The sequence below is a fragment of the Pristis pectinata genome, chromosome 32 (genome assembly GCF_009764475.1).
Source record: "Pristis pectinata isolate sPriPec2 chromosome 32, sPriPec2.1.pri, whole genome shotgun sequence".
NCBI classification, from domain to species: Eukaryota; Metazoa; Chordata; class Chondrichthyes; order Rhinopristiformes; family Pristidae; genus Pristis; species Pristis pectinata.
In genome coordinates, this window is record NC_067436.1 from 16771506 (window position 1) to 16799139 (window position 27634).

Below are 27634 nucleotides of genomic sequence, written 5' to 3' on the forward strand. Positions count from 1 at the left end.
CCTCATCCACTTGTTTCTGAAGACACTCTTCTATGAGGGACAGATCCAACTGAATGGAATCTACCCTGTCAAAAAGGCTAAGCACATCCGTCCCAACACAGCTTGGTCAAACACTACTTTGACCTCAAGAGCAGGTACTCTGGAATTCGGCTCTTTGGTCCTAGTGGAGCAGAGTGGTGCTGTCCATCCAGGTTGTGAAGAGGGCTAAGGAAATGCAAAATATTTTGAGTTTTATTAAGAAAATAAAATATATTCAACACAATACCCATTGTAAAGTTTTTCTGTTAATTAAGATTCCATGAAAGGTGCTATAGAACTACAAATATTTAAATACTAACATTACTCACAAGGATACCACTGTAAAATGTTTATTTTAATTGACATTCAAGTTTAACTTACAAAGGTTTTCTGATGCGCAAATTGGTTGCTGCCTCCATTGAGTCCTCCAGCTGCTGCGCCCCCTGTGCGTCTCCAGGGCGAGGTGCCGGCTTGCGGCCACCGGAAATGACGATGGGAGCGCGTAGCGGGGAGTCGATGAGCCGTCGGTTGGCGGTGAGGAGGGCGATTGAGGTAAGATGGAGGGGAGGGGAGGGGAGGGTGGTTTGTTTTAACGTGTGAGGCTCGGGGTTCACCTCCAGCCACCTTACCCCAGCCGGGATTGCCTGCCTCCTGCACATAGTGACAGGAGGTAACGCCAGCGGGGGGAGAGAAAACAGTAAGATCAGGGTTACGCCTCGAACAGCTGCTGAACCCCCAAAATTCAACCAACAATCTTCAAAGGAAAAGTATTTTGCCTTAAAAAAGACTTTTCTTGTTTAAGAGATGCTTTGAAAAAATGTGTTAATAAATTGTAAATGTAATTTTTCCAAATTAAGTTTGCAATTATTCCTGTAAATACTTCAAAAAAATGTTATTTTTGTGTCAATTTCTAAAATAAGATTTATATAAAGTTGTAATCTTATCTTCAGCAACAGATATTAGTGGTAACTGCTGGTAGATGTCGTATCTTCTACAATACATTGAAACGTGTGTTATCAATATTATAGTGTACAGAGCCATCTAATGCAAACATATTTACAGTCGTGATTTGTGCAGAGCAATATATATTGTACTGATAACTACAAACAGAAAAAAATCCTTTTAGCTAGTCTCTAAACGGGTTTAGGGCTGAATGGCTGAAGGTTGAACATTTATTTCATCATGTAAAAACCTGTTTTTCGAAAAAGAAACTTTTCAGCGTTTGTTTCAAAGCAAATATCTTTTGTAAATTTGCTATTTTGATATTGGCATTAAGAAATTACATTTTCTAATTTCAAGATGGTTTTATATAAAATTTTTGGCTTAGTGTTTGCCCAATGAACTGCTTGTGTAAGAGGTGTGTAGGAAGTGTGTAGAGAAAGTTTTGGACATGTCTGCCGTTCTACACCATTGTGCAGGAATATGTTGCAGCTTGAAAATATAAGTTATGAAACATCAGTTTTCCGCTTTTTGGAGGAAATTGGCTGTTTTCAAATGTCAGGAAGAAATGGAAAATCGACCACAATCAGCAAGCTTACAGAATTTTCTAAACACTAGCCTCTAATTGACATGAAAATACACCTTCTTACAACAATTAAGGTTGTTGCCATGAAGAGTCACTTTAGCTGATATGCAGCTCCACTTATATTGAGAAGTGCCTGCTAATTATCTTTTGTTATATCTGATAAATTATACCACAGAGTACTGACATTTAGCCATGACTGCAGTTGTTTCTACCTGAAGAACCACATCTCAGCAGCAATTGGAGCTTTTAGATGAGAAAGAGAAAAAAATGAGGATCTTATTTTGGTTCATTTTGATAATCTAATATTTCTTGTCAATCACCATTAACAAATAATGTGATGTAATTTATTAACATTCGATATGGGTAAAAATGAAAGAGAGTGGCATGAAATTTATATATCCTATTGTGACCATTTTTGTTTGACTTGTTACGATAAATATTGCTATGTTCAGTTTTAAATTATAGATGTCTGATAATAGCTGCATACGATTTTGAATTAAATGCCAAAATTCATGTTTTTCTCCCACTGATTTGCTCATAATCCAGAATATAAATTGAGTTTCCACAGGCAAACATACACTTGACTCAAAATTTGGCTTTGTGCTTGAAGCCTGTGATGTGGCAATGCCTCAAGGCAAATAATTAATTTTTATTTCATTGTGCCAAGTCTTTCAAACCTGATGGAAATCGCCGTTATGAAAAGTCACGTAGCTGTTATTTGAAATAATAGAAAAATAAAACTGTACAAAGGCAAGCATAAAACCAGCAGCTATCATAACAAGTAACAATAAACTTGAACCAAACCATTTACTCCCAAAAACAGAAGATTGAAGTGTTTGTCCATTGTCCTCAATGGAGACTGATAGACCTCACCTTGTTAAGTTCCCATTTTAAAGGTTGAGTTACACTGAATATTTAACAGACAATTTGAGGAAGATCTCCCTAAGTTATATCCAGTCCCAAAGAAATTTCTGTGCATGATCCTGAGACAACAATCACTATTTTACAAGGCAAAGTAAATTTGCTTTTTAAATACAATGCCAGCTCTTTTACTTTGCCTTTCTGTTCTTGAGTTTAGTCTTGTAGTTGTAGCTGCACCCCATTTATGTATTTTTTTCCTAAACCAATCTAAAGATTTGTATAAAAAATGACTTCTTCAAACATGAAACTGGCAAACTCCTGTAGTCCAGTCTCAGTAGTGAGCAACAACAGGTTGAGAGGGCTCTGTATTTTTTCATATTTTCCTTTTTCTCTGTTCGCTAATGACTAGTTCTAATGAATTATGAATCCCATCAGTTGCATTAGTTTGTATTCATCTTTGGTCAGTAGACTGGACTACCAATGCAAACATTTATTTTCAAGCCCAATTGTGGTAAAGGACAATAGATGTCATAATTCTTAGAAGTGATTAGGACAAATGAATTCTAAATGTGAAATGACATTTTAATTTTTCTGCAGCTACTTACAAGGTTGAAGCTAACTTGACAAAAGATGCAGTTTCAAGTGTTTGTGAGCTGTACTTTAGTTGTAATGTGCTTCGCACATGTTCATCATAAACACGAGCCAATTATTTCTGACGACCACTATGCAGACGGTGAGCATAATCCGGAGTTCGATAGAGACGTCCTTTTTGGCAGTGAGGTAGGAAATTCCATTCAGTCCTGTTCACTCATTTCAAATGTAACAGGGAGAAAGTTGTAAAATTAATTATTTAAAAATATTGTTAATCTCAAAATGATTTTTATTCTTAAAAATCTATCCTTATCTTTTCCAATTTTCCCCATTTCCTTTTCCTTAATGACGTCTTGATTGAGACACAAAATTGAAGGGATTGTTTGAGAATATGGAAACTAAAACAAGTTCAAGGCAAAATCTGAAAATTTGACCTGCCTTCATGAATCCAATGATCATGGAAATAGGGGTGAACCAGTTCTAAGAAAGACAAATTATAGATGGCTTTTAACTTCGTTTTCGTAGATAGGTTGAGGCATCAATTGGTTTTCTTTTTATGTACTTGACTGGCATGGAACATTCACTGGGGAACTAAAATTCATATTTTTCTGATTGGAGTCATTCAGAAAGAAAGGTTTCTATCTTGATCTCACTGTGATAATGTTCTCAGTAAACACTAAATTTAGGAGACAGAGGTATACATACAACCTTATTACAAAGTATTACAACATTATAATTATAATTAGAACTTCACAAAGGTGGGAGGCAGCATAAGGGAAATTGCAGACCTATTAGTCTGACATTGGTGGTTGCAAAGTTATTGGAGTTGATCCTCAAGGACGAGGTTATGGAATACCTAGAGGTACATGACAAGATAGGTCCAAGCCAGCATTGTTTCATTGAAGGGAAGATCCTGCCTGACCAACCTATTGGAGTTTTTTGAGGAAATCTCAAGTAGGATGGATAAGGGAGAGGCTGTGGATGTTGTGTATTCGGATTTTCAATAGGCCTTTGACAAGATGCCACACAGGAGGCTGCTTAATAAGATGAGAGTCCGTGGAATTACAGGAAGGATATTAGAATGGGTGGAGCACTGGCTGATAGGCAGAAAGCAAAGGGTGGGAATAAAGGGATCATGTTCTGGTTGGCTGCCGGTTACCAGTGGTGTTCTGCAATGGTCAGTGTTGGGGCCACTTCTTTTTGCACTGTATATCGATGATTTAGATTATGGAGTAAATGGTTTTGTGGCTAAGTTTGCTGATGATACCAAGATAGGCGGAGGAGTAGAGAGTATTGAAGAAACAGGAAGGTTGCAGAGAGACTTAGACAGTTTAGGAGCATGGGCAAAGAAATGGCAGATGTTGAGAAATGTAAGGTTGTACACTTTGAAAGAAGAAATAAATGAGCAGATTATTATTTAGATGGAGAGAAAATTCAAAATACAGAAGTGCAAAGGGACTTGGGGGTCTTCGTGCAGGATACCCTAAAGGTTAACCACCAGGTTGGTTCGGCGGTAAGAAAAGTGAATGCTATGTTGGCATTCATTTCAAGAGGTATAACTTATAAAAGTAAGGATTTGTTGATGAGGCTCTATGGGCACTGGTGAGACCTCATTTGGAATACTGTGTGCAGTTTTGGGCCCCTTGTCTTAGGATGTACTGATGTTGGAGAGGGTTCAGAGAAGATTTACGAGGATGATTCCCAGAATGAAAGGGCTTACTTATGATGAGCGTTTGTCGGCTCTTGGACTGTACTCACTGGAGTACAGAAGAATGAGAGGGGACCTCATAGAAACATCTTGAATGTTGAAAGGACTGGACAGAGTAGATGTGGCTAAGTTGTTTCCCTTGGGTGAGTCTAGGACTAGAGGGCACACTTAGAATTAGAGGGTACCCATTTAGAATGGAAATGAGGAGAAATTTCTTTAGCCAGAGGGTCGTAGGTTTATGGAATTCGTTGCCACATATAGCTGTGGAGGCCCGATCATGGGGGGTGTTTAAGGAGGAGATTGATAGGTATCTAATTAATCAAGGTATCAAGGGCTATGGGGAAAAAGCCAGGATTTGGGGCTAGATGGGAGTAGTTTAGCTCATGGTGAGGTAGCGGAGCAGACTTGATGGGCCAAATGGCCTACTTCTGCTCCTTTGTCTTGTGATCTTGTGACCATGACTGACCTTAGCTCTAAAAGTGCCCAATATCATTTGATCTTGGAACTTAAAATTCTAATCCAGTTTAATAATTCTTACTGGCTTACTTGGAGAGCTAGTGGGAATCCGGTGCAGTTGGATACTTTGCAACTGGTGGATAGCTCGGGTTGCAAAATGCTTCCAAGGTGCTAACAGTTTGAATACTGAAGTAATTTATTTTTTATTTTCTGTTGCAAAATATTTTACTTGAAACCTTTTCTGGTTTTAAGAAATGAGTGGTGCTGAATGCCCAGGCCGCAAAGATATTGCTTTATTTGGTCACATCCCAATTAACCCAATGAATAAATGAGGCAATAAAGTAACAATAAAAGGTGCTAGACTGTTTTGCAAGTCTTGTATATTCCCCTTCAAGAATGGAAGCTCGCCATTCCTAAGTCTACAGTTGTGTTCTATATGGTTCATTCTTAACAACCTCTGAACAGGTGTAATGAAACCAAGAAAACTGTGGATTGGGAATAAGTGGCCCGGACAGCTTTATCCACATTAATAATTATATAGAAAGTGGGAACTAGTCAGTGCTAATTTAGCAGATCTGTTGCTTTTGTTGTATTCCACTGTACTGTATTGGTATTGTCCAAATTCTAGTCTGTGGTCCAACTTTTCCGTTCCATTTTTAGTTTTATTTTCCCATACACAGAAAACAACTTAATATCAACTCCAGTCTAATGAAAACACACGTGAAGTTCAAGTGTAAAGTATAAATTATTTGTGTGCCTCATGGACTTCTGAGGAGACTTAATTCTTGCTTTTGCTCATGGATAAATGATTCACAGGAGTTTTGTTAAACATAAGCTATTTGTGTAATTTATTTTTCTTATCCAGAATGAAGCAGGCGAGTTTGCCAAACTGACACCTGAGGAACAACAATCCCGGCTCAAATCCCTCATCAAGAAGATGGACGCAGATTCAGATGGCTTCATAACCAAAGGTGCAAAGCTGTTTAATTATCAGTCTTATAATGAGCCTTTTTGCAGAGACAAGTTCATGTTTGAAATCAGTATCTTATTCGAAGTGATTCTGTAATAATCTGGAACTGTTGCTGGGGCATCAGTCTTGTGCATATGAATTTTCATGGCACTTCGCACCACAGACAGATCACATTCTTGCACATTTCTTTGAAAGCAAAAATTTGCAACTGTGGTGAATGTTCTGAATGTAAAAAAAAATGCACACGGCAGATTTCTGTTCACGTGTAAAGGTTTGTTAGAGCAAATTGCAACTCAAAATGGGAAAGCTGCACTATCTTTACACATCGCTGTTGTTTGTTGCAGATGAGCTCAGTGCATGGATTCAGCAATCATTCAGACATTATGCCACGGAGGAGAGCAAAGAGCAGTTTCCAGAGCATGATCTGGATGGCAATGGAGTTGTTAGCTGGGAAGAGTATAACATTCATAGTTATGACCGAATGCTGCATTATGATGAGAATACCCCACTGGAAGATGAAGAAGAAGAATCACTCAGACAGGTGAGCATTGCAGACTTGTCTCATTCAGATTTCATGCTTAGTACAGTTTTCAACTAGTAAAGAAAATTGTATTTAACATCTAGCTTTCAGGGATATTGATTAAGATACAGAATTAAAACTAGTAAATTGTTTTTTTATAACAATTCCCCTCTTGTTGCTATCATCGGGGAGGAGGTACAGGAGCCCGAAGACCCCCACTGAACAATTTAGGAACAGCTTCTTCCCCTCTGCCATCAGATTTCTGAACAGTCCACGAACACTGCCTTGTTATTCCTTTTGTTTTGCACTATTTATTTATTTTTGTGATATATAGTAATTTTATGTCTTTCAATTGTACTGCTGCTGCAAAACAACAAATTTCACGTCACATAAGTCAGTGATAGTAAACGTGATTCTGATTATAGTTTGTATAGTTATTTTCAGTTTTCTTAAATAAGGGTACTCACATAAGATGGACCAGATGTTCTTGTTGAAAATACTTTTTGTGGTAAACTTCATTTCAGCAGTAATATTAAAACTACATCAGGATACCTATCATAAATTTATCATGTTTCTTTTAATAATAGGGGAAATATAGAAAAGCTCTTGGACAAGGCCAGCTGCAGTGTTTCCTGAAAGATTTTACATATTTAGTTAGGCAATGAATTTGAGCAGAAGTTTGAACCACAATTTCGCTATGGAAAAGTAATCCAGTTTGTACCCAAAGTGGAAACTCTGTCCTTAAAATTTTAGAACATTTAGATCTTCAATGATTGGAATTTTTCAGTATTGTTTACCCATGGAGAAATGTCACTTGTATATCATAAAGCCCTACTTTTGGAATCTGGGCAAACAAACAGGACTATAGAGAGGGAATTAAGAGAAGGTACAAAAAAAATGTTTTTTTTTCTTCTGTCTCAGGTATTGTCCTGATTATCACCTATTCTGGCATAAATCTGGAATTCAGAACTAGAGTTGCTTGGACTGTATAACTGTTCCAATTGAATTATTGGAGTAAAAGAATACACTGCCTTTAGAAAACATGACTGTTAGGATTGTCATCATTGAGTCCAGTGCATTGGGATGCCAATATGCTTGACAAGAAAGAGGTAGCATACAGGTTTGTGTCGTGGATTCAAGAAGAAAAAGTGTTAAGCACACACACAGTGGCATCTTTTACACAAGACATCTTGATAAATTTATGAGTGATAACCTGACATTTCTCTGGGTGCTGCACTTAAATGGGATTTCTACTCTTGTTGTCAGAAATGTGAGTATTACCACTGCACTAAGGCTTACATCATGATGACACTGATTGCAAGTGTCTTTGTTACTGATTAATCACAATACAAGCTTCCATTGTTTGCCTATAATAATCTACTTAAAGTCTTTTGAGTTTTCATTAACTTTTTGTGCTCATGAAAATGTATATTTTTTACCCTTTTAATATATATTTTAATCTCTCATATCATTCCAGTAAATTTTCATCTCTATGGTTTTCATATCCTTTCCTTTAAGAAGTATCTAGAATTTCACGCAAGGATCCTAATATGAACTAATTAATGTACCATTCCAAATTCAACATTAATTGATTGCTTTTGTAGCCAATTTCCTTGTTTTTTTCAAAAGAAATGCAGCAGCCCTTCTTGCCTTTTTAATATCTATTCTATCTCCATTCCTTCTCTTAAGAGCAATGTTCCTGCACCCTTACATCATTCTGCTACTCCATGCTTGAAGAATCCCACGAACTACAATATTCATCCTTTTGGGGTGGATTTTCACAAACTGTGAAAACTTTGTTTTCTGGAGTGGGACTTGTGGCACTGGGCTGTGAATGTGCACTTCTCAACCTTCTCCAGCCTGCCACTCCTTCAAAGATATGTTTGAATGTTTAAAATAAATCTGAATAGACATTCCAGATTGGTTGCAGAACGAGTTTTACTCAAAACACAAAAACCAAAAATGATAAATTGGATTATTTACTCAGCTTGTGTGGCGTTAGGGCAAAATGCCAATTAAACCAAAGTTGAATCAGAAGGAAATGAATCAGGTAAAAAGTGTCTTAACTTTGTTATCTTTCTTCAGATTTTTTTGAAGGATAAAAAGCGCTTTGACAAAGCAAACATTGATGGAGTACATGGACTGACTCTGACAGAATTTGTTGCATTTGAACATCCCGAAGAAACTGATTATATGACGGTGGGTTAGAATGCACCATTTCTTGCTCACAGTATATTAAATGATAGCCTTAGAACATAGAACATTATAGCACAGTACAGGCCCTTCGTCCCACGATGTTATGCCGACATTTTATCCTGCCTAAGATCTATCTAACCCTTCCCTCCCACATAGCCCTCCATTCCTCTATCACTCATGTGTCTATCTAAGAGACTCCTAAATGTCCCTGATGTATCTGCTTCCACCACCTCTGCCAGCAGTGCGTTCCACACACCCACCACTCTCTGTGTGTAAAAAAAGACACTTACCCCCGACATCCTCCCTATACCTTCCTCCAATTACCTTAAAATTAGGCCCCCTCGTGTTAGCCATTTTCACCCTGGGAAAAAGTCTCTGACTGTCCACTCAATCTATATCTCTTGTCATCTTGTACGCCTGCCAATTTAGCAAAAGGGATTTTGCTTTCTGCTATCCCGATAAGAAAGGACTCCACAAAGATCTAGTAGTCTCTATGGCAAAAACTTCCTGTTCTCCCATATTTGTACCTGTTAGGCAACATTTCAATTAAAAACAACACATTAAATTCCTGTCATCCAGGCTGATGTCATCAGACTAGTTGGACAGTAACATTGAAAAATTCATACAGAAAGCCAACAAGCATTGTTTTTTCTTTAAATAATTCGGTAAATATAATGGGCTGGATCTTCCTGGACCTGGCTTCCCACAGTGGCCAACTGACCTAACTAACCAAAGATGAATGATCTCACTGGTCCTGGAAGGTGGACTGTGATTAGACTTCAGATGAAGTACTGCTAAGGCTCTGCCTTTGAAAGTCCTTAATAGGCATTGTCATAAAGCAAAACTGTAGGTGAAACTTCGGCTTCTGTCTAAATTCAGGCTTTTTATCAGTAAATAACAGACATTTAAAAACTATCAAAATTGATGCAAGTAAAAGTGTTACATTTCTGAATTAAAAATAAATTGAAACATTGACTCTTATAAGTAATTAAAAGTAAAAAAAAAAGTAAAACATTTTTTAAAATTGGTATTCTGTGATGTACATAGAACATTACAGCACAGTACAAGCCCTTCGGCCCACTATTTTCTGCCGACTTTTTAGCCTACTCTATAATCATTCCCTCCCACATACCTCTCCATTTCTCTATCATCCATGTGCCTATCTAAGAGTCTCTTAAATGTCCCTAAAGTATTTGCCTCTACCAGCACCCCTGGCAGTACATTCCACGCACCCATCACCCTATGTAAAAAAAACTTAGCTCTGATATCCCCTGTACTTCCCTCCAATCACCTTAAAATTATGCCCCCTCGCGTTAACCGTTTTCACCCTGGGAAAAAGTCTCTGAATATCCACTCGATCTATGCCTCTTATCATCTTGTACAGCTTTAACAGGTCACCTCTCATCCTCCTTCGCTCCAAAGAGAAAAGCCCTAGCTCGCTCAGCCTATCCTAATAAGACATGCTCTCCAATCCAGGTAGCATTCTGGTAAATCTCCTTTGCACCCTTTCAAAAGCTTCCACATCCTATAGTGAGGCGACCAGAACTGAACACAATATTCTAAGCGTGGTCTAACCGGGGTTGTACAGAGCTGCAATATAACCTCATGGCTCTTGAACTCAATCTCCCGACTTATGAAGGCCAACATGCCATACGCCTTCTTAACAACCCTATCAACCTGTGCAGCAACTTTGAGGGAACCCAAGATCCCTCTGTTCCTCCACACTGCCATTAACCCTGTATTCTGCCTTCAAATTCGACCTTCCAAAGTGCATCACTTCACACTTTTCCAGGTTCAACTCCATCTGCCACTTCTCAGCCCAGCTTTGCATCCTATCTATGTCCCATTGTAATCCTCAACAACCTTCTACACTATCCTCAACACCACCAACCTTCATGTCATATGCAAACTTACTAAACCCACCCTTCCACTTCGTCATCCAAGTCATTTATAAAGATCACAGAGCAGGGGTCCCAGAACACATCTCTGTGGAACACCACTGGTCACCGACCTCCAGGCAGAATACACTCCATCTTCTATGGGCAAGCTAATTCCAAATCCACACAGCCAAGTTTACCTGGATCCCATGCCTCCCAACTTTCTGAATGAGCTTATCATGGGGAACCTTATCAAATGCCTTACTAAAGTCCATATACACCACATGCACTGCTCTACCCTCATCAATGTGTTTTGTTACATCCTCAAAGAATTCAATCAGGCTCGTGAGGCATGACCTGCCCCTCACAAGGCCATACTGACTATCCCAAATCAGACCATGCTCCTCCAATTGCTAATAAATCCTGTCCCTAAGAATCTTTTCCAATAATTTTCCCACCACTGAAGTAAGACTGGTCTATAATTGCCAGGGTTATCCCTACTCCCTTTCCTGAACAAAGGAATAACATTTGCCACCCTCCAATCATCTCGTACTACTCCTGTGGCCAGTGAGGACACACAAAGATCATTGGCAAGGGCCTAGAAATCTCTTCCTTCGTTTCCCATAGTATCCTGGGATATATCCCATCTGGCCCCGGGGTCTTGTCTATTCTAATGTTTTTTTAAAAGTTACAGCACATCCTTCTTAACATCAACTTTTATGGCTGTTTTATGCTGTCCTCACAAACATCAAGTTCTCTATCTCAGGTGAATACTGAAGCAAAGTATTCATTAAGAACCTCCACTACCTCCCCCAACTCCAGGCACATGTTTCCTCCTCTATCCCTAATCAGTCCTACCTTCACTCTGGTCAATCTCCTGTTCTTCACATAAGAGTAGAATGCCTTGGGGTTCTCCTTAATACTACTTGGCAAGGCCTTCTTATGCCCCCTTCTAGCTCTCCTAAGTCCACTCTTAAGCTCCTTCCTGGCTACCTTGTATTCTCTAGAGCCCTGTCTGATCCTTGCTTCCTGAACCCTAAGTAAGCTTCTTTCTTCCTCTTCACTAGATATTCCACATCTCTTGTCAACCATGGTTCCTTCACCCTACCATCCTTTTCCTGCCTCAGTGGGACAAACCTATCCAGAACCCCCTGTAAGTGATCTCTAAACAAACTCCATACTTCCACTGTGCATTTCCCTGAGTACATCTGCTTCCAATTTACACTCCCAAGCTCCTGCCTAATAGCATCATAATTTCCCTTCTCCCAATTAAATACTTTCACATACTGTCTGCTCCTATCCCTCTCCAAGGCAAGGGTAAAGGTCAGTGAGTTGTGGTCACTGTCTCCGAAATGCTCACCCACCGAGAGATCTGACACCTGACCAGGTCCATTGCCTGGTACCAGATCCAGAATGGCCTCTCTTCCAGGTAGCCTGTCTACATATTGTGTCAGGAATCCTTCCTGGGCACACCTAACAAATTCCGCCCCATCCAAACCTTTTGCACCAATGAGTTGCCAATCAATATTAGGAAAGTTGAAATCGCCCATGACAACAACCCTGTTATTTTTGCACCTTTCCAAAATCAGCGTCCTGATCTGTTCCTCAGTGTCTCTGTTGCTATTGGGAGGGTCTGTTAGAATACTCCCAAAAGAGTGATTGCTCCCTTCCTGTTTCTGACCTCCACCCACACTGACTCAGTGGATGATCCCTCCAGGACGTCTTCCCCTTCTGCAGCTGTGATACTGTCCCTGATTAGCAATGCCACTCCCCACCTCTTTTACCTCTCTCCCTGTCCCTTTTGAAGCATCTAAACCCTGGAACATCCAGCAGCCATTCCTGCCCTTGTGACAGCCAAGTCTCTGTAATGGCCACAACGTCGTAGTTCCATGTACTTACCCATGCTCTAAGTTCATCACCCTTGTTCCTGATACTACTTTAATTAAAGTAAACACACTTCAACCCATCCAACTGACTGTAGTGTTGCCCAGTCAAGTACCTATCCTTTCTCACAGTCTCTCTGCACGCTGCATCAACCTGTACACCAACTGCTTCATCCTCTGACCTATCATTCAGGTTGCCATCCCCCTGCCAAACTAGTTTAAACTCTCCACAACAGCTCTAGCAAACCTGCCTGCAAGGATATTGGTCCCCCTCCAGTTCTGGTGTAACCTGTCCCCTTTGTACAGGTCGCACCTTCCCCAGAAGAGATCCCAATGATCCACAGATCTGAAACCCTGCTCCCTGCATCAATTTCTCAGCCACACATTCATCCACCAAATCAACCTATTCTTACCCTCACTGGCCCATGGCACAGGCAGCAATCCAGAGATTACTACTCTTGAGGTCCTGCTTTTCTCCATCTTCATTTTTCAGGACCTCATCCTTTTTCCTACCTACGTCGTTGTAACCAATGTGTACCACAACTTCTGGCTGCTCACCTTCCCCCTTTAGAATGCTGTGGACCCAATCTGAGACGTCCCTGACCCTGGCACCTGGAGGCAACATACCATCTGGGAGTCTCTTTCACGCCCACAGAATCTGCTGTTTGCTTGCCTAACTATAGAGTTCCCAAACACTATTGATCTCCACTGCTCCCCCACCCCTTTTGAGCCACAGAGCGAAACTCAGTGCCAGTGACCTGACCACTGTGACTTTCCCCTGGTAGGTCATCCCCGCCAACAGTATCCATAGCGGTATACCTGTTATGAGGGGAACGGCCACAGGAGTACTCTGCACTACCTGCCTATTCCCTTCCCCTTTCCTGACAGTCACCCAGCTATCTGCCTCCTGCAACTTAGGTGTGGCTACCTCACTGTAGTTTTTATCTATCAGCTCCTCATCTCTCCTGTATGAACCGAAGGTCATCCAGCTGCAGCTTCAGTTCCCTAACACGGTCTGCAGCTGGATGCACCTCCTGCAGATGTAGCTATCAGGGAGAGTTGAGATCTCCCACATCTGGCAGGAAGAACACACTACTGACCCTAGATTCATCGTCGCTACTTCAGCTAGGCACTAGAAACCGAGATTCCCGCTTCTCGCTCCAAGTCACAGCCCTCGCTACCTGGAAAAGAACTGGGTCCCAACACTCACTTCTTTATCTGGCTCAGACTTCTCGCACCGAGTCCTGCTTCTCATTCCAGGTCACGGTCCTTGCGACCTGGAAAAGAGTTACCCAATGAAGAATGTAGTTACCCAATCTGCATCGTGATTCCCTAATGTGGAATGGAACACACTGTAAGCATTAAAAACAACACACTAACTAAATTGAATGAGGAGCATGTAAATCACTCCTTGAGAATCTCCACTGAAATCAATGGGCTCTTGGTCTGTCTAGTCATAGGATTGGTAAGGTGATTCCCTGCATTATGCTGAGGAATCCTAACCAGACCAGATTTGGCTTTTGGACTCTTGTGTGGAGTCCAGCAAAGGCTTAGTGATGGATGCTGTGGCATCTGTTACTCAGTAAGTCTGAGCTAGTAATATTAACCCTTTTATACTGTGCTAAAGCACTTGAATGTGCATATATGAATAAAGTAGTCTAAAATATCTTTTCTAAATTAACATTACTCAGTTGGAAATATATAAGGAAATTACAGTACACATAGATAAGTTGTGTATTTCCAAATAGCTAGTGAAGTAATTAATATAGCTTAGTATACCATTAAAAACCTGGTAACTGAATTTAAGACTTTCAGAGTATTTGATGGTGTGACTAGTCATTAAAACCTTAAGTTCAGATTGGTTCAAATGGTCGTCGCTAGATTTAGCTCTGGCAAAGCTGCAGACACCACAATCGATCATCATACATGTGAAAATTCCCAAATCAGAACCAAGGGGTTATGCCTCCCATTGGTGTAGTTTTTACTGCCTTTAGAGCAGGATAAAATGTTGGCACAACATTGTGGGCCGTAGGGCCTGTACTGTGCTGTAGTGTTCTATGTTTTAACTGTTACAAAATCTAGACCTATGGCTACTAATATGTGTGAATGGAAAGTTTATTTTTTGTTCTGACAAATAAGGCTAGTCAGTGGAAAGTTGTGCACCGTTTGTGAATACATCTGCAGCTTTTTAGTTATTGTCTATGTACTTCTGAAAGGTATTGACTTGGATAACCAAGGATGCAAATTACCCAGGTAAAATTCGTTCCATTTATTTGATAATTTATTACAGTTCAGTGTATACACAGGCAGCCATTCAGGACCTTGCTTGATGATTAACAACAGACTAATCAAATGTGGGTGATGCCATAACTGAGTTTAATCATATCCGTACAAATGCTTCTATTTTCCCATTGCAGGACTACGTCATACAGGATGCTTTAGATGAACACGACCGCGACAATGATGGGTTTGTGAGCTTAGAGGAATTCCTTGGTGACTATAGGAAAGACCCAGGTTAGGTGATTAAACTAATATTTATAATTTCAAAATATCCAACAAAATATGTAATATCTTGTAATATAACACAACCTATAGAAGTGAGTCAGTCATTTGGCCTATCTTGACTATTTTATTGGTATTACCATGATCATTACATTTCTGAAGTTTTCTTTTGTTCGTTCCTACCCATGCATATCCACCATTCAACTTCTTCCACTCATTATTCCTGAATTGCATTCAAGACTCCTGCACTATCTTCTTCCTTGTTTTTCTTTTTAAAACCCTTTTTTTTCCTTAGTCTCCTTTCCCTGTAAAGATCTTTAGGCCCTCAAGCTAGATTTTGCCTAATGACTATGTGCTAACTTAGTGTTTTTCAAATTTGTTTTAAAAATTGGCAATGACGCACACTGGGTCCTTTCATCTTTGTTGAAAAACTTTGCGTAGCTGATTAAGTAGAACATAAGTTGGAACCTAGCATTCCCCATATTGCCCCAGTCTCAGGCATGGTGTTGTGAAAAGCACAGAGCAAAATCTGTATTATTTAGAGTCATAGAGTTACACAGCATGGAAACAGGCCCATCAGCTCAACTCATTCATGCCAACCAAGGTGCCTTCCTGAGGTAGTTCCATTTGCCTGCATTTGGTCCCTATCCCTTTAAACCTTTCCTATCTGTACACCTGTCCAAATGTCTTTTAAGCATTGTAATTGTACCCGCCTCTTCCTCTGGTAACTCGTTCCACATAGCCACCACAGAGGGTGTGGAAAACTTGCCTCTCAGATCCCCTTTAAACCTTTTCCTTCTCACCTTAAACCTATGCCCTCTGGTTTTAGACTCCCCTACCCTGGGAAAAAGACTGATCATCCACTTTATCTACGTTTATGATTTTATAAACTTCTCTATGGTCACCCCTCAGCCTCCTTTGTTCAGGGAAAACAGCCCCAGCCTGTCCTGTCTCTCCTTGTAAATGAAGCTCTTCAGTTGTGGCAATATCCTCTCTGGCTTAATCACATCCTTCTGATAGTATGGCAACTAGAACTGTACACAATATTTCCAGGTGCGATCTCACCAATGTCCTTTTTTGAAGAATTTCTGAGGGAGGAAGATCGGAAAATTAGATAAAAATTTCTATGCAACTGTGGCTCGCCACACAATTATATTGAGATATTATAACAATTGACTGGGTGCATGGACATCCAGTTGACTAGAACTAAACTAAAGCAGGTGCTAATCAATTAGTATTATGAGCCTATAATCTTCTCGGAAGTATTAACATATCTGAAGTAATTGCAAGTCATTTATCTGTGGCAACCATTGTGAAATTAGCCTCCTTATGCTCCTTTCCCCAAGAATCTAAACATTTCACAAAATGCAATTTTTCTACAAAAGATAGGATTCTGGATAGTTAGGATAAGCATCTTATAACTAATTTTATTTCTGCTTCTTGAACATAGGTGCAGCAGATGATCCAGAATGGGTAACTGTGGAAAAGGATCGGTTTGAAAATGATTATGACAAGGACAAGGATGGCAAGCTTAACAGAGAGGAACTTTTGTTGTGGATTGTTCCCAACAACCAGGACATTGCGCACGATGAGGTAAAGCTGCTTTTTAAAGTATTAAGCCTATGTCTTAGTACATTTTTTGACCTTTGAAAAGTTGTTTGGTTATTAGACAAATAAAGAGGTTTTAAATTTAGTTATTTTCATGCAGCATCTTCTGGGTGTGCTCCCAATATAAAAATTACCATCGGCTGTCACTACGCAAAGGCCAATGTGTAGCGGTCACTACCGCGGAATGAACACAAGACACTAGTCGTAGAGTTTCAGAACAGAACTGTTTATTTTCCGGCCTTGCGTGGGCCTTTTAAGAGAGCCTGTTCCCGCCCACTCAAAACGGCAATGACGTAAACGCCACGTCATCAAACCTTTCCCGCGCGCAGGTTCTCTCTGTCGCTCGGGGAAGACGAAGGCCCACCGCCATCTTGGGCCTCGCCGCTTCAACGACATGCGACCCAACCGCTGAGCTGGTTTGCTTGCTCGGATGGTGAGTCGCTACACAACCCCCCCCCCCCCCCCCCCCCCCCCCAACAGAACCGGCGATACGGTCTCCAAGGTCTGTGGGCTGTGTTAGCCGCTGCTTAGGAGGTCGACCTCTGCGTCGCGGTACTGGAACCTCGACCGGTTGTTGTAGATCTAAATGGGCCGGTTTGAGGCAGTCTGTCGTGAAGACCTGCTCCTTGCCCCCAGTGTCCAAAATAAAGATGGACCCATTATTCCTGATGACTCGGAACAGCCCCTCATATGGTCGTTGCAATGGTGCCCGAGGTGTGCCCCTGCGAATGAAAACAAGTCTACAGTCTCTTTGGGCTTACAGGACGGGGCTTGACTGTTCCGCGAAGTGGGAATCGGGGCCAAGTTGCCAAGCCTCTCGCGCAGTCTTTGCAGGACTGCCGTGGGTTGTTCCCTTTGGTCCCGAAGGGAGGGTATGAAATCCTCTGGGACGACCAGGAGCGCTCCGTACAGGAGTTCAGCTGACGAAGCGTGGAGGTCTTCTTTGGGGGCAGTGCGTATGCCGAGCAGGACCCAAGGCAGTTTGTCGACCCAGTTAGGACCCTTCAGGCGGGCCATCAGGGCTGATTTCAGATGGCGGTGGAAACGTTCCACTAACCCGTTTGATTGAGGGTGGTAGGCCGTGGTGGTGTGCAGCTGCGTCCCCAGCATGTTCACTAATGCAGACCAGAGGCTGGAGGTAAATTGGGTGCCTCTGTCTGAAGTGATGTGGGCTGGAACACCAAAACGTGAGATCCAAGTCGTGAGCAACGCCCGGGCACAGGAATCAGTCGTGATGTCAGATAGAGGGGTTGCCTCTGGCCACCTCGTGAACCGGTCCACGATGGTAAGGAGGTACCGGGCCCCTCTTGAAACCGGCAGAGGGCCTACGAGGTCGACGTGGATGTGGTCGAACCTTCTACAGGTAGGCTCGAACTGCTGTGGCGGGACTTTGGTGTGTCGTTGGATTTTCGATGTCTGGCAGTGCTGACAAGTCCTGGCCCACTCCCTGACCTGTTTCCGCAGGCCATGCCAGACGAACTTGCTGGCGACCAGCCGGACAGTTGATCTGATGGACGGGTGCGCCAACCCATGTATCGAATTGAAAACGCGCTTCCGCCAGGCTGCAGGAACTATAGGGCGGGGTTGACCTGTTGCGATGTTGCAAAGGAGGGTCTGCTGACCAGGACCAACTAAGAAATCTTAGAGCTGCAGGCCCGAGATTGCGGTTTTGTAGCTGGGCAGTTCGTTGTCGGCTTGCTGTGCGTCAGCCAGGGCCTCGTAGTCGGTACCCAGGGACAGGCTGTGGATGGGCAGTCTGGAAAGTGCGTCAGCAACGACCTTGTCCTTCCCGGAGACATGTTGGACGTTCGTTGTGAATTCGGAAATGTAGGACAAATGTCTCTGCTGACGAGCAGACCAGGGATCAGAGACTTTGGAGAAGGCAAAGGACAAAGGCTTATGGTCAGTGAAGGCGGTGAAAGGCCTGCCTTCTAAAAAGTACCGGAAATGCCGGACCGCCAGGTACAGTGCTAGAAGTTCCCGATCAAAAGCGCTATATTTCAGTTCGGGTGGTCTAAGGTGCCTGCTGAAAAATGCCAAGGGTTGCCAACTGCCTTCGATTAGTTGTTCCAGTACTCCACCAACTGCGGTGTTGGATGCGTCCACCGTGAGGGCGGTCGGGACGTCTGTCCTAGGCTGTACAAGCATCGTGGCGTTTGCCAGGGCGTCGTTGGCCTTAACAAAGGCAGCCGCAGCCTCGTCGTTCCAGGCGATGTCCTTTCCCTTACCAGCCATCAGCGAGAACAAAGGGCGCATGATACCCGGCTGCTGCAGGGATGAACTGATAGTAAAAGTTGACCATCTCCAGGAATTCCTGCAGGCCTTTGACCGTGTTGGGGCGGGCAAAATGGCGGATAGCGTCCACCTTGGCAGGTAGGGGTGTTGCTCCGTCGCTGGTGATTCTGTGGCCGAGGAAATCGATAGAGTCAAGCCCGAATTGGCACTTGGCCGGGTTGATCGTGAGGCCGAAATCACGGAGACAGGAATACAGTTGGCGGAGGTGGGAAAGATGTTCTTGGCGGTCACGGCTGGCAATTAGTATGTCATCTAAGTAAATGAACACGAAGTCCATGTCTCGGCCTACCGCGTCCATCAGCCGCTGGAACGTCTGCGCGGCGTTCTTAAGGCTGAACGGCATTCGAAGGAATTCGAAGAGGCCGAATGGGGTGATAATCGCAGTTTTGGGGACGTCATCCGGGTGGACCGGGATTTGGTGGTATCCCCGAACGAGGTCCACCTTGGAGAAGATGCAGGCCCCATGTAGGTTGGCTGCGAAGTCTTGGATGTGAGGGATGGGGTAGCGGTCTGAGGTGGTGGCGTCATTCAGCCTGCGATAGTCGCCGCAGGGCCTCCACCCGCCAGTGGCTTTGGGGACCATGTGCAGGGGGGAGGCCCAGGGGCTGTCTGACCTGCGAACAATCCCCAGCTCCTCCATGCGACGGAACTCTTCCTTTGCCAGGCGGAGCTTGTCTGGAGGTAGTCGTCGTGCTCGGGCATGAAGGGGTGGCCCTGTGGTAATGATGTGGTGTTGCACCCCGTGTTTGGGCATAGAATTCGTAAACTGAGGTGCCAAAACTGATGGGAATTTGGCTAGGAGCTTGGTGAACTCGTTGCCGGACAGGAAAATGGAGTCCAAGCGCGGGGCTGGTAGGCTGGTTTCTCCCAGGGGGTAGGTCTGGAAAGTTCTGGAGTGGACTAGCCGTTTCCCCCGCAGGTCGACTAACAGGTTGTGGGCCGGAAGGAAATCGGCTCCCAGGAGTGATCGGGCGATGGTGGCAAGGGTAAAGGTCCAGGTGAAACGGCTGCCGCCGAATTGTAACTGAAGTGTACGGGTACCGATAGTCCGTATTGTTGTGCCACTTGTGGCATTGAGTACAGGACCTTGTTGCCTGTTACGAGTGTTGCGGCCGGTCGGGGGCAAAATACTGACCTCTGCTCCAGTATCGACAAGGAAACGCCGCCCGGACTGCTTGTCCCAAACGAATAAGAGGCTTTGTCGGTGGCCAGCCGCCGTAGCCGTTAGCGGCGGCTGGCGCTGGTGTTTCCCTGATTTGCAGGGTGGGCGGCATCGATGGGCTTCCGCGCCCCACCTCTGATGGTAGAAACACAGCTGGTTGCCATTGTCGTCGTCTGTTTCTGGGGTGTGGTCGCTTGGTTGCTGGGACTGGTTTAGGCAGGCGTTGGGCTCGCGGCCTGGCGATTTGGCCAACGGACGAACCACGCTCACGTTTGGCCTTCCACAGGTCATCTGCCCGGGCAGCCACCTCTCGTGGGTTGCTGAAATCAGCGTCGGCCAACAGCAGGTGAATGTCGTCGGGTAGTTGTTCGAGGAAGGCCTGTTCGAACATTAGGCAGGGCTTGTATCCCTCGGCCAATGCCAGCATCTCATTCATTACGGTGGATGGGGATCTGTCCCCCAGGCCATCGAGATGAAGCAGGTGGGTGGCGCACTCATGATGGGAGAGGCCGAAGGTCCGAATCAGAAAGTCTTTGAAAGCCGGGTACTTATCCTCCTCCGGAGCAGACTGGATGAAGTCACTGACCTGGGCGGCTGTCTCCTGGTCCAGAGAGCTGACCACATGGTAGTACTTTGTGGAGTCGGAGGTGATCCGCCGAAGGTGGAATTGCGCTTCGGCCTGGTGAAACCGGACACTGGGACGAAGCGTCCAAAAGGTGGGCAGCTTGAGGGCCACTGCGTTGGATGCTGCGTTGTCGTCCATTGTGCAGGTCCAAAATCCGTTTGGACCGTCGGGGTCACCAATGTAGCGGTCACTACCGCGGAATGAACACGACACTAGTCACAGAGTTTCAGAGCAGAACTGTTTATTTTCCCGCCTTGTGCGGGCCTTTTAAGAGAGCCTGTTCCCGCCCACTCAAAACGGCAATGACGAATACGCCACGTCATCAAACCTTTCCCGCGCGCGGGTTCTCCCTGTCGCTCGGGGAAGACGAAGGCCCACCGCCATCTTGGGCCTCGCCGCTTCAACGACGCGCGACCCGACCGTCGAGCCGGTTCGCTTGCTCGGACGGTGAGTTGCTACAAATGGATGAATGGTGTACATAAAAAGCAACAGGGTAGTTGTAGTGGGTGACTTCAATTTCCCCAATATTGACTCCCTTGGTGCCAGAGGCTTAGATGAGGCAGAATTTGTTTGGTGTGTCCAAGAGGGTTTCTTGACACAGTATGTAGCTAATTCAACCAGGGAAGGGGCCACACCAGACCTTGTACTGGGGACTGAGCCTGGCCAGGTGATCAGAGTTTCAGTGGGAGAGCATTTTGGAAACAGTGATCATAAGTTTTCAGATAATTATGGAAAAGATAAAACTACACCTCGGGGAAGGTGCCAAATTGGGGAAAGAATAATTGCAACAATATTAGGCAGAAGCTGGTGAGAGTAGATTGGGAGCAGCTATTAGTGGGTAAGTCCACATCTGACGTGGGAGTCATTTAAAGGCTAGCTGGTCAGAATTCAGGACCAACATGTTCTTGTGAGGAAGAAGGGTGGGAATGGCAAGGTTTGGGAACCTTGCATGATGAAAGATGTGCTTCCTTTTTCTTTTTGACTAAATTTGTAACATGTAAAGTTTAGGAACCTGAAATCAGACAGGGCCTTTGAGGAATATAAAGGAAACGGGAGAGGACTTAAACAGGGAATCGGGAGGGCTAAAGGGGCCATGAAATGTCCTTGGCAAGTAGGATTAAAGAGAATCCCAGGGCATTTTATACATATATTAAAAACAAGAGGGTAACTAGGGAGAGGGTAGGACCACTCAAGGACAAAGGAGGGAATTTAGGACTGAGCAGGATTTCAACCCGAACCGTTGACAATTCCTATCCTCCCACAAATGGTGGTCGACCCACTGAGTTCCTCCAGCAGATTGTTTGTTGCAGGGAATTGAGGGGTATTGATCGCATGCAGGCAGAAGTGCAATTTAACTTGGCATTCTAGTCCATGCAGACATGGTAGGCTGAAGGGCCTTTTCCTGTGCTGTACCGTTCTAAATTCTATATAATCCAAGGAATAAATGAGGTACTGAAACAATGGGAATGGACCATCTATTTCATAATGTAAAAGAGGATCTATTGGATCCATGGGTGTTCTCCGAGCATTCCCATCAATTCCCATATTTCTGCTTATTTCCCTGTAGCCTATTATCTCTCACGTGCTCCTACTTCCCATGTACACTGTGGTAATTTACACCACCCAATGAATCTGCAACCAGCAAGTCTTGTGATATGTGTGTGTGTTGGGGGTGGTGGGGGGATAATGGCAGGGGTGAGCGGAGAGAACCAAAACATCGAGGGAGATTGCGCAAACTCCACACAGACAGCACTGGAGGTCACAACTGAACCCGGATCATTGGAGCTGCCTGACAGTGCTTGTCTACAGTTGGGCTGAAACCAGAGGAAGCCTTATTTTGCCTAATGTTGCTTTACTTTAAGTGGAGATATCAAATTGGACATTGAGTGCCTGAACGGAAATTATTTCCTCTTTCACATTGAGGATAAAAATTAAGAGGTCTAAGATCTAAATGTGGTAGTTCAATGTAGGAAACAATATCCCAGAGAAAAAAAATTGCTTGCAATTGATCTTCATAATTGAGAACCTTATATGAAGTAAGGCAAAGTGACAAGAATAGAGAAGTAAAGCATTGCTTTGGAACATTGTTCATATGTTTTTGGAATTTTTGCCAAAATCACTTTGGCAAAACATGTCTTTGATATAATCTTAGAAATATCGTAATCTGAATGAGGAGCAAAATGAGAGCATATATAGCATTTTTAATTTCTCCCTGCTACAGTAGAGTACTGTGAGAGAGTACTGGCAGGTGGATTAGACAATCTGTCATTTTATTCTGACAGTACTCGAATCTATTAATTATATATTAATAGTATTAATAGTACACCAGATGGCTGTCTCAAAAGTGACAAGAAAGATGTATGCAAGAACTGGATATTAAGATTCTAATGATTTTCTGTCCAGAATTCTTCCAACAAAGTCAAATGATTCTCTAGACCTCTGAACTAACCACTAGGTGGTGTACAAGAGCCAAGGAAGAATATTTTGTCATTCATCCAGGTATTTTAAGACAAAATCAGTTTTTGTTTACAGCTGTCAGATTAACATTGCGCGTTTTTGCTCTGTAACAGGCTGAACATCTTGTTAAAGAAATGGATACAAATGGAGATAGGAAACTCACAGAAGGAGAAATACTTGCAAATCAAGAACTCTTTCTTAACAGCGAAGCAACTGACTATGGTAGCCAGCTACATGATGAGAAATTCTATCACGATGAACTTTAGTGCCAATAGTCCTCCAGTGCTAGGTTTGTCTCTGTGAATAACTACACTTCTTAGGCCACTTTCAAAGAAACTCACTGATTGGACAAGTGCTGACCAATAGTGGGTATTAATAGAATAAAATGAACAGTCAAATAGATTTTAACAACATTACTCCTGTTACAAAAACCTGCATTCCTAATGTCCTACTTGCCTTTAATGATATTGTTCATTTCTATTTATCTTGTGTTGTCATTGAAGAGATTGAGAATTCCCTAAATTATTGCAGACACTATTGCCTTGGAGAATATTTGTAGCCAATACAAAATTGTATAGGTTATAAATAATAATAGTACCACTTTTTCACACTATTGTTAATATTTTTATAAAAAGTGGATCATCAACTTTCACTGCCAAAAGGCAGTACAGTAAATTTCAGATGTTTCTGAATGAAGGAGCTTCCATCTGCTGATAAGTTCTAAATTTTAAAATGCAGTACATGTAGAGGGGATTTTTAAAAAAAAGACACCAATTAGGGGAATGAGAACTGATTTCTTGTTCCCATTAGCTTTATTTTTAATACAGTTTAATACATGAGTTTCTGGTTTGGCCACAAAAATTGAGGAATTCCCTAATAGAAATCTCTAATAACTGGTATGGATTCTTTTAAACACCCACACTTGGCATTTAATCCATTATTTCACTCAGCAGAGGAAAAAATTGTGAACATGTCAACCATTGTAGTAGAAGGTGCTTTTCTAGGTTTAATCTAAGAGCATTGTTGGGACAAAACATCATCACGTCTCGTTTAACTGTGCTATACATTATCAGGGACTGAGGACAATTCTGGACATGGAACAGGGGAAAGTTTATGACCCCAACAATGATATACTTCGCCTTGAAAAACACAGAATTCACAAAAGCGAGTATTTTTGAAAGTTCCCAAAGCATTTGTAAATTAAAAAATTTACTTGAAACTTAACTCGGGCTATTCATCTTCTCTGTGGGTGAATTCTTTAATTTTAAATGTTCTTCTCAAATTGTTATGATATGTACACTGCATTAACATAGATGGCCAAATAATTGCTCAGTTCTGTGTTTAAAATTTTTAAAGTTACTGGTTAAAGAAAAATAATCCTACGGAGTTGCTATAAAGTTGCTAATTTTACTCTGTAATTTATTATTTGAGGTAACTTAAACTACAGTGGAATTACCTGATGATCCACAAAACCTGTCTTTGAATAATGTTCTTTCTTGGTTTAAGCTTTGCTGGGGAAGGGGAGGAAATAGCCATTTCTTTCTGGATTTCTGCAAAATTTAATTAGTACTTCCTAATAACTAAGTCATTTGTTTAACAGAGTTGAATCTAGAAATTAGTTATGCTGTTGTCTTTTTCAGCCTCCATTCCTCCTGAGCTAATACGCCCAGTACTCTAAACTCTGCTCAGTGCTACTTGTTTACTGCTCTAGAATCAAAATTATTTTGCTGTTGTTTCACAAGTCTCAAATCAATGTATTTGGTACAAAGTCTGCATGAATAACACCTCTGAATTGTTAATTATTTGATTTCTCTGGTTAAATGGTTCTTGTCAATGCAGCATCCATAAATGAAAATATCAACTTGCGATCTCTAGACTCCATGCCCATGGAACTAATTAGCATGCATAATTTTTTTTTTGTGCAGAATATCTTGAAGTGTAATGCTACTGAAGATGTTAACAACTTTATATTTCATATCTCGGTGTTTCATTAGTTCCAAACTATCACTGAAAGTGCTGCTTTTAAAACTTCAGAGTTCTGTTTTGTTCAATATGTGAAGCACCTTATCATCAGCATTATATTCTCAGTATCATATAGAATTAAATTACTGTGATTGCAGCTGGCTAATTAACTTTTGAACACTATTACATCTGCAGTTGCAGCAATTACATTAATAATGGATATTAATATAGTTTACTCTAAATTTTAAAGAATTAAAAATTTTGAAAATATAGTGGTTCACCTGAATACCCCTGCATTTGCCTATTTTTAATTTCAATATCTGGTATTTGCTATTCCTCTTAATCTTCCAGTTTCCACTATGATCAGAGTGACTTACAATAAGGGGATTTATTTTTATTAATTTCTTTGGTTGTTTGTTTAAATATTCCACACCAACCTTTTATAGTGACCAGCACTGCTGTTGAAGACTTATTAACTATATACATATTAAACTTGGGTGAGACATTAATGAATTACAAAGATACAGAAGAGATCTACGCTGCTATATTGACAAACAGCACTTGGGGGAAAATCTGAAGAATCTTAAGACGAGTCATACTGCAAAGTAAATCACTTTAATCTGTGAAGAGAATGTTAGTACTTTATAACAGCAGCATCTGTTTGTTCAAGCTGTAACTTAATGTGTGATCAATGAAGTAATCTATACTTCAGGGTTCTCTTTTTGACTAATATCTTGTTAGTTTTTCATTGAAGTTAAGGAAATGTTTCCTTTTACAATGTTATGATACTTTTTGATTAGTCTTGTACCCTAAGTGGTATACCTTTCTAGTTTATAACCAAGATGACAACCTGACAATACCACTACACCCTGTATTTTAAGATTAGATGTTTGACTAAAGTTTAATTAAAATCCTGTGAAACTTAAATTAATTGGCTTTGTTTTTCTTCTTGTACATGTATTAGAATTTATTTTAATTACTATTTTCTTCATTAATGAATCACACCCAGAAGGTTACCCAGTCTTTATCTGATCCACTGTTAATGTTAAGCACTGTTTATATTTGCCTTGGGTGTGCTAAGCGCAGAACCCAGTGAAGGTAGAACTATGTGTGTTTGTTGTTGGGTTGGGGTAACATTCCAAACATTGTTGGGAAGCAGTAAGCACAGCAGGTGGATTTCTGCAGTAAACAGAATTAAATAAATCTGGTAAATTACCAACCCCTCAAACTTCTCCCAAATATCAGTAATATTAAGGTAAGTATCATCAATAATAGACAGCAACATTTTTCTTATTTATTCATTCACAAATAGTGAACATCTTTGGGAAGACCAATATATGCAGTCTTTTCCTTAGGGTCAATATTGTTGAGTCTGGATTTGCATGTGGACCAGATTAAATAAAGATGGGTTTTCCTTCCTTGAAGAACATGGATGAATCAGATTGGATTTTACAGCAATCCAGTAATTTCTCAGTTGCCTTTAGAACATAGAACAGTACATCACAGGAACAGGCCCTTCAGCCCACAATGTCTACTAACCATTATGCTAACCTAAACTAATCCCAGGTGGCTGCACATGGTCCATATCCCTCCATTCCCTGCCTGTTCATGTGCCTTTCTAAATGCCTCTTAAACTTTGTTATCATATCTGCCTTCACCACTTCCCCTGGCAGCTCATTACAGGCACCTACCACTGTGTTTTAAAAAAAACCTGCCTTGTAAATCTTTAAGCTTTCTCCTTCACACCTTAAAGCTATTCCTTCTAGTATTTGACATTTCCACCCTGGGGAAAAAGACTATCTTACCCTGTCTATGCCTATCATTATTTTATACACTATCAAGTCACCCCTCAGTCTCCAGTGCTCCAGAGAAGACAGTCCAAGACTGTCTAACCTCTCCTTATACTCTAATACTCTCCAATCCAGGCAACATCCTGGTGAATCACCTCTGCACCCTCTCCAAAGCCTCCACATCCTTCCTGTAATGCAGCAACCAGAACTGCACACAATACTCCAAATACGGCCTAACCAAAGTTTTAGACAGCTGTAACGTGACTTCCTGACTTTTATGCTCAGCACTCTGACTGATGAATGCTGTAGACCTTCTCATTCTCTGTTGCTACTTTCAGGGAGTCATGGATTTGCACCCCAAGATCCCTCTGTACATCAATGCTTGTAAGGGTTCTGTGATTTATTGAATCCTTGTGCATTTGGCCTCCCAAACTGCAACACCTCACACTTGTCTGGATTAAGCTCCATCTGCCATTTCTCTGTCCATATTTCCAGTTAGTCTATATCCTGCTGTATCCTTTGACAACTTCCCTCAGTCTCCACAACTCCACCAACTTTTGTGTCATTTGCAGATGTACTAATCAGCCTGCCTTCATATCACAAACAACAGAGGTCCCAGCACTGATCC

General features: G+C 42.1%; 1 protein-coding gene across 2 annotated transcripts; it reads left to right on the plus strand.

Moving 5' to 3' along the window:
• The first annotated feature begins 505 nt into the window (after positions 1–505).
• rcn2 (reticulocalbin 2) lies at positions 506–26143 on the plus strand. 2 transcript variants are annotated; one of them, XM_052042711.1, is made up of 8 exons: positions 506–570; positions 3002–3184; positions 6025–6130; positions 6474–6670; positions 8735–8848; positions 15023–15119; positions 16558–16700; positions 23368–26143. In XM_052042711.1, the coding sequence occupies exons 2-8, from the start codon at positions 3035–3037 to the stop codon at positions 23518–23520; spliced, it is 960 nt and encodes a 319-aa protein (XP_051898671.1). In that variant the 5' UTR covers positions 506–570; positions 3002–3034; the 3' UTR covers positions 23521–26143. The 2 variants fall into 2 exon arrangements, with proteins under 2 accessions (XP_051898671.1, XP_051898672.1); XM_052042712.1 differs by having other exon boundaries at positions 560–785.
• Positions 26144–27634: the final 1491 nt, after the last annotated feature.

What these genes read in the sequence shown, in the direction of transcription:
- rcn2 (XM_052042711.1), top strand. Translation starts at nt 3,035, where the DNA reads ATGCAGTTTCAAGTGTTTGTGAGCTGTACTTTAGTTGTAATGTGCTTC. An exon ending in AAGAAACTGATTATATGACG is followed by an intron (nt 8,849 to 15,022) that starts GTGGGTTAGAAT and finishes TTCCCATTGCAG; the next exon opens with GACTACGTCATACAGGATGC. An exon ending in TGACTATAGGAAAGACCCAG is followed by an intron (nt 15,120 to 16,557) that starts GTTAGGTGATTA and finishes TCTTGAACATAG; the next exon opens with GTGCAGCAGATGATCCAGAA.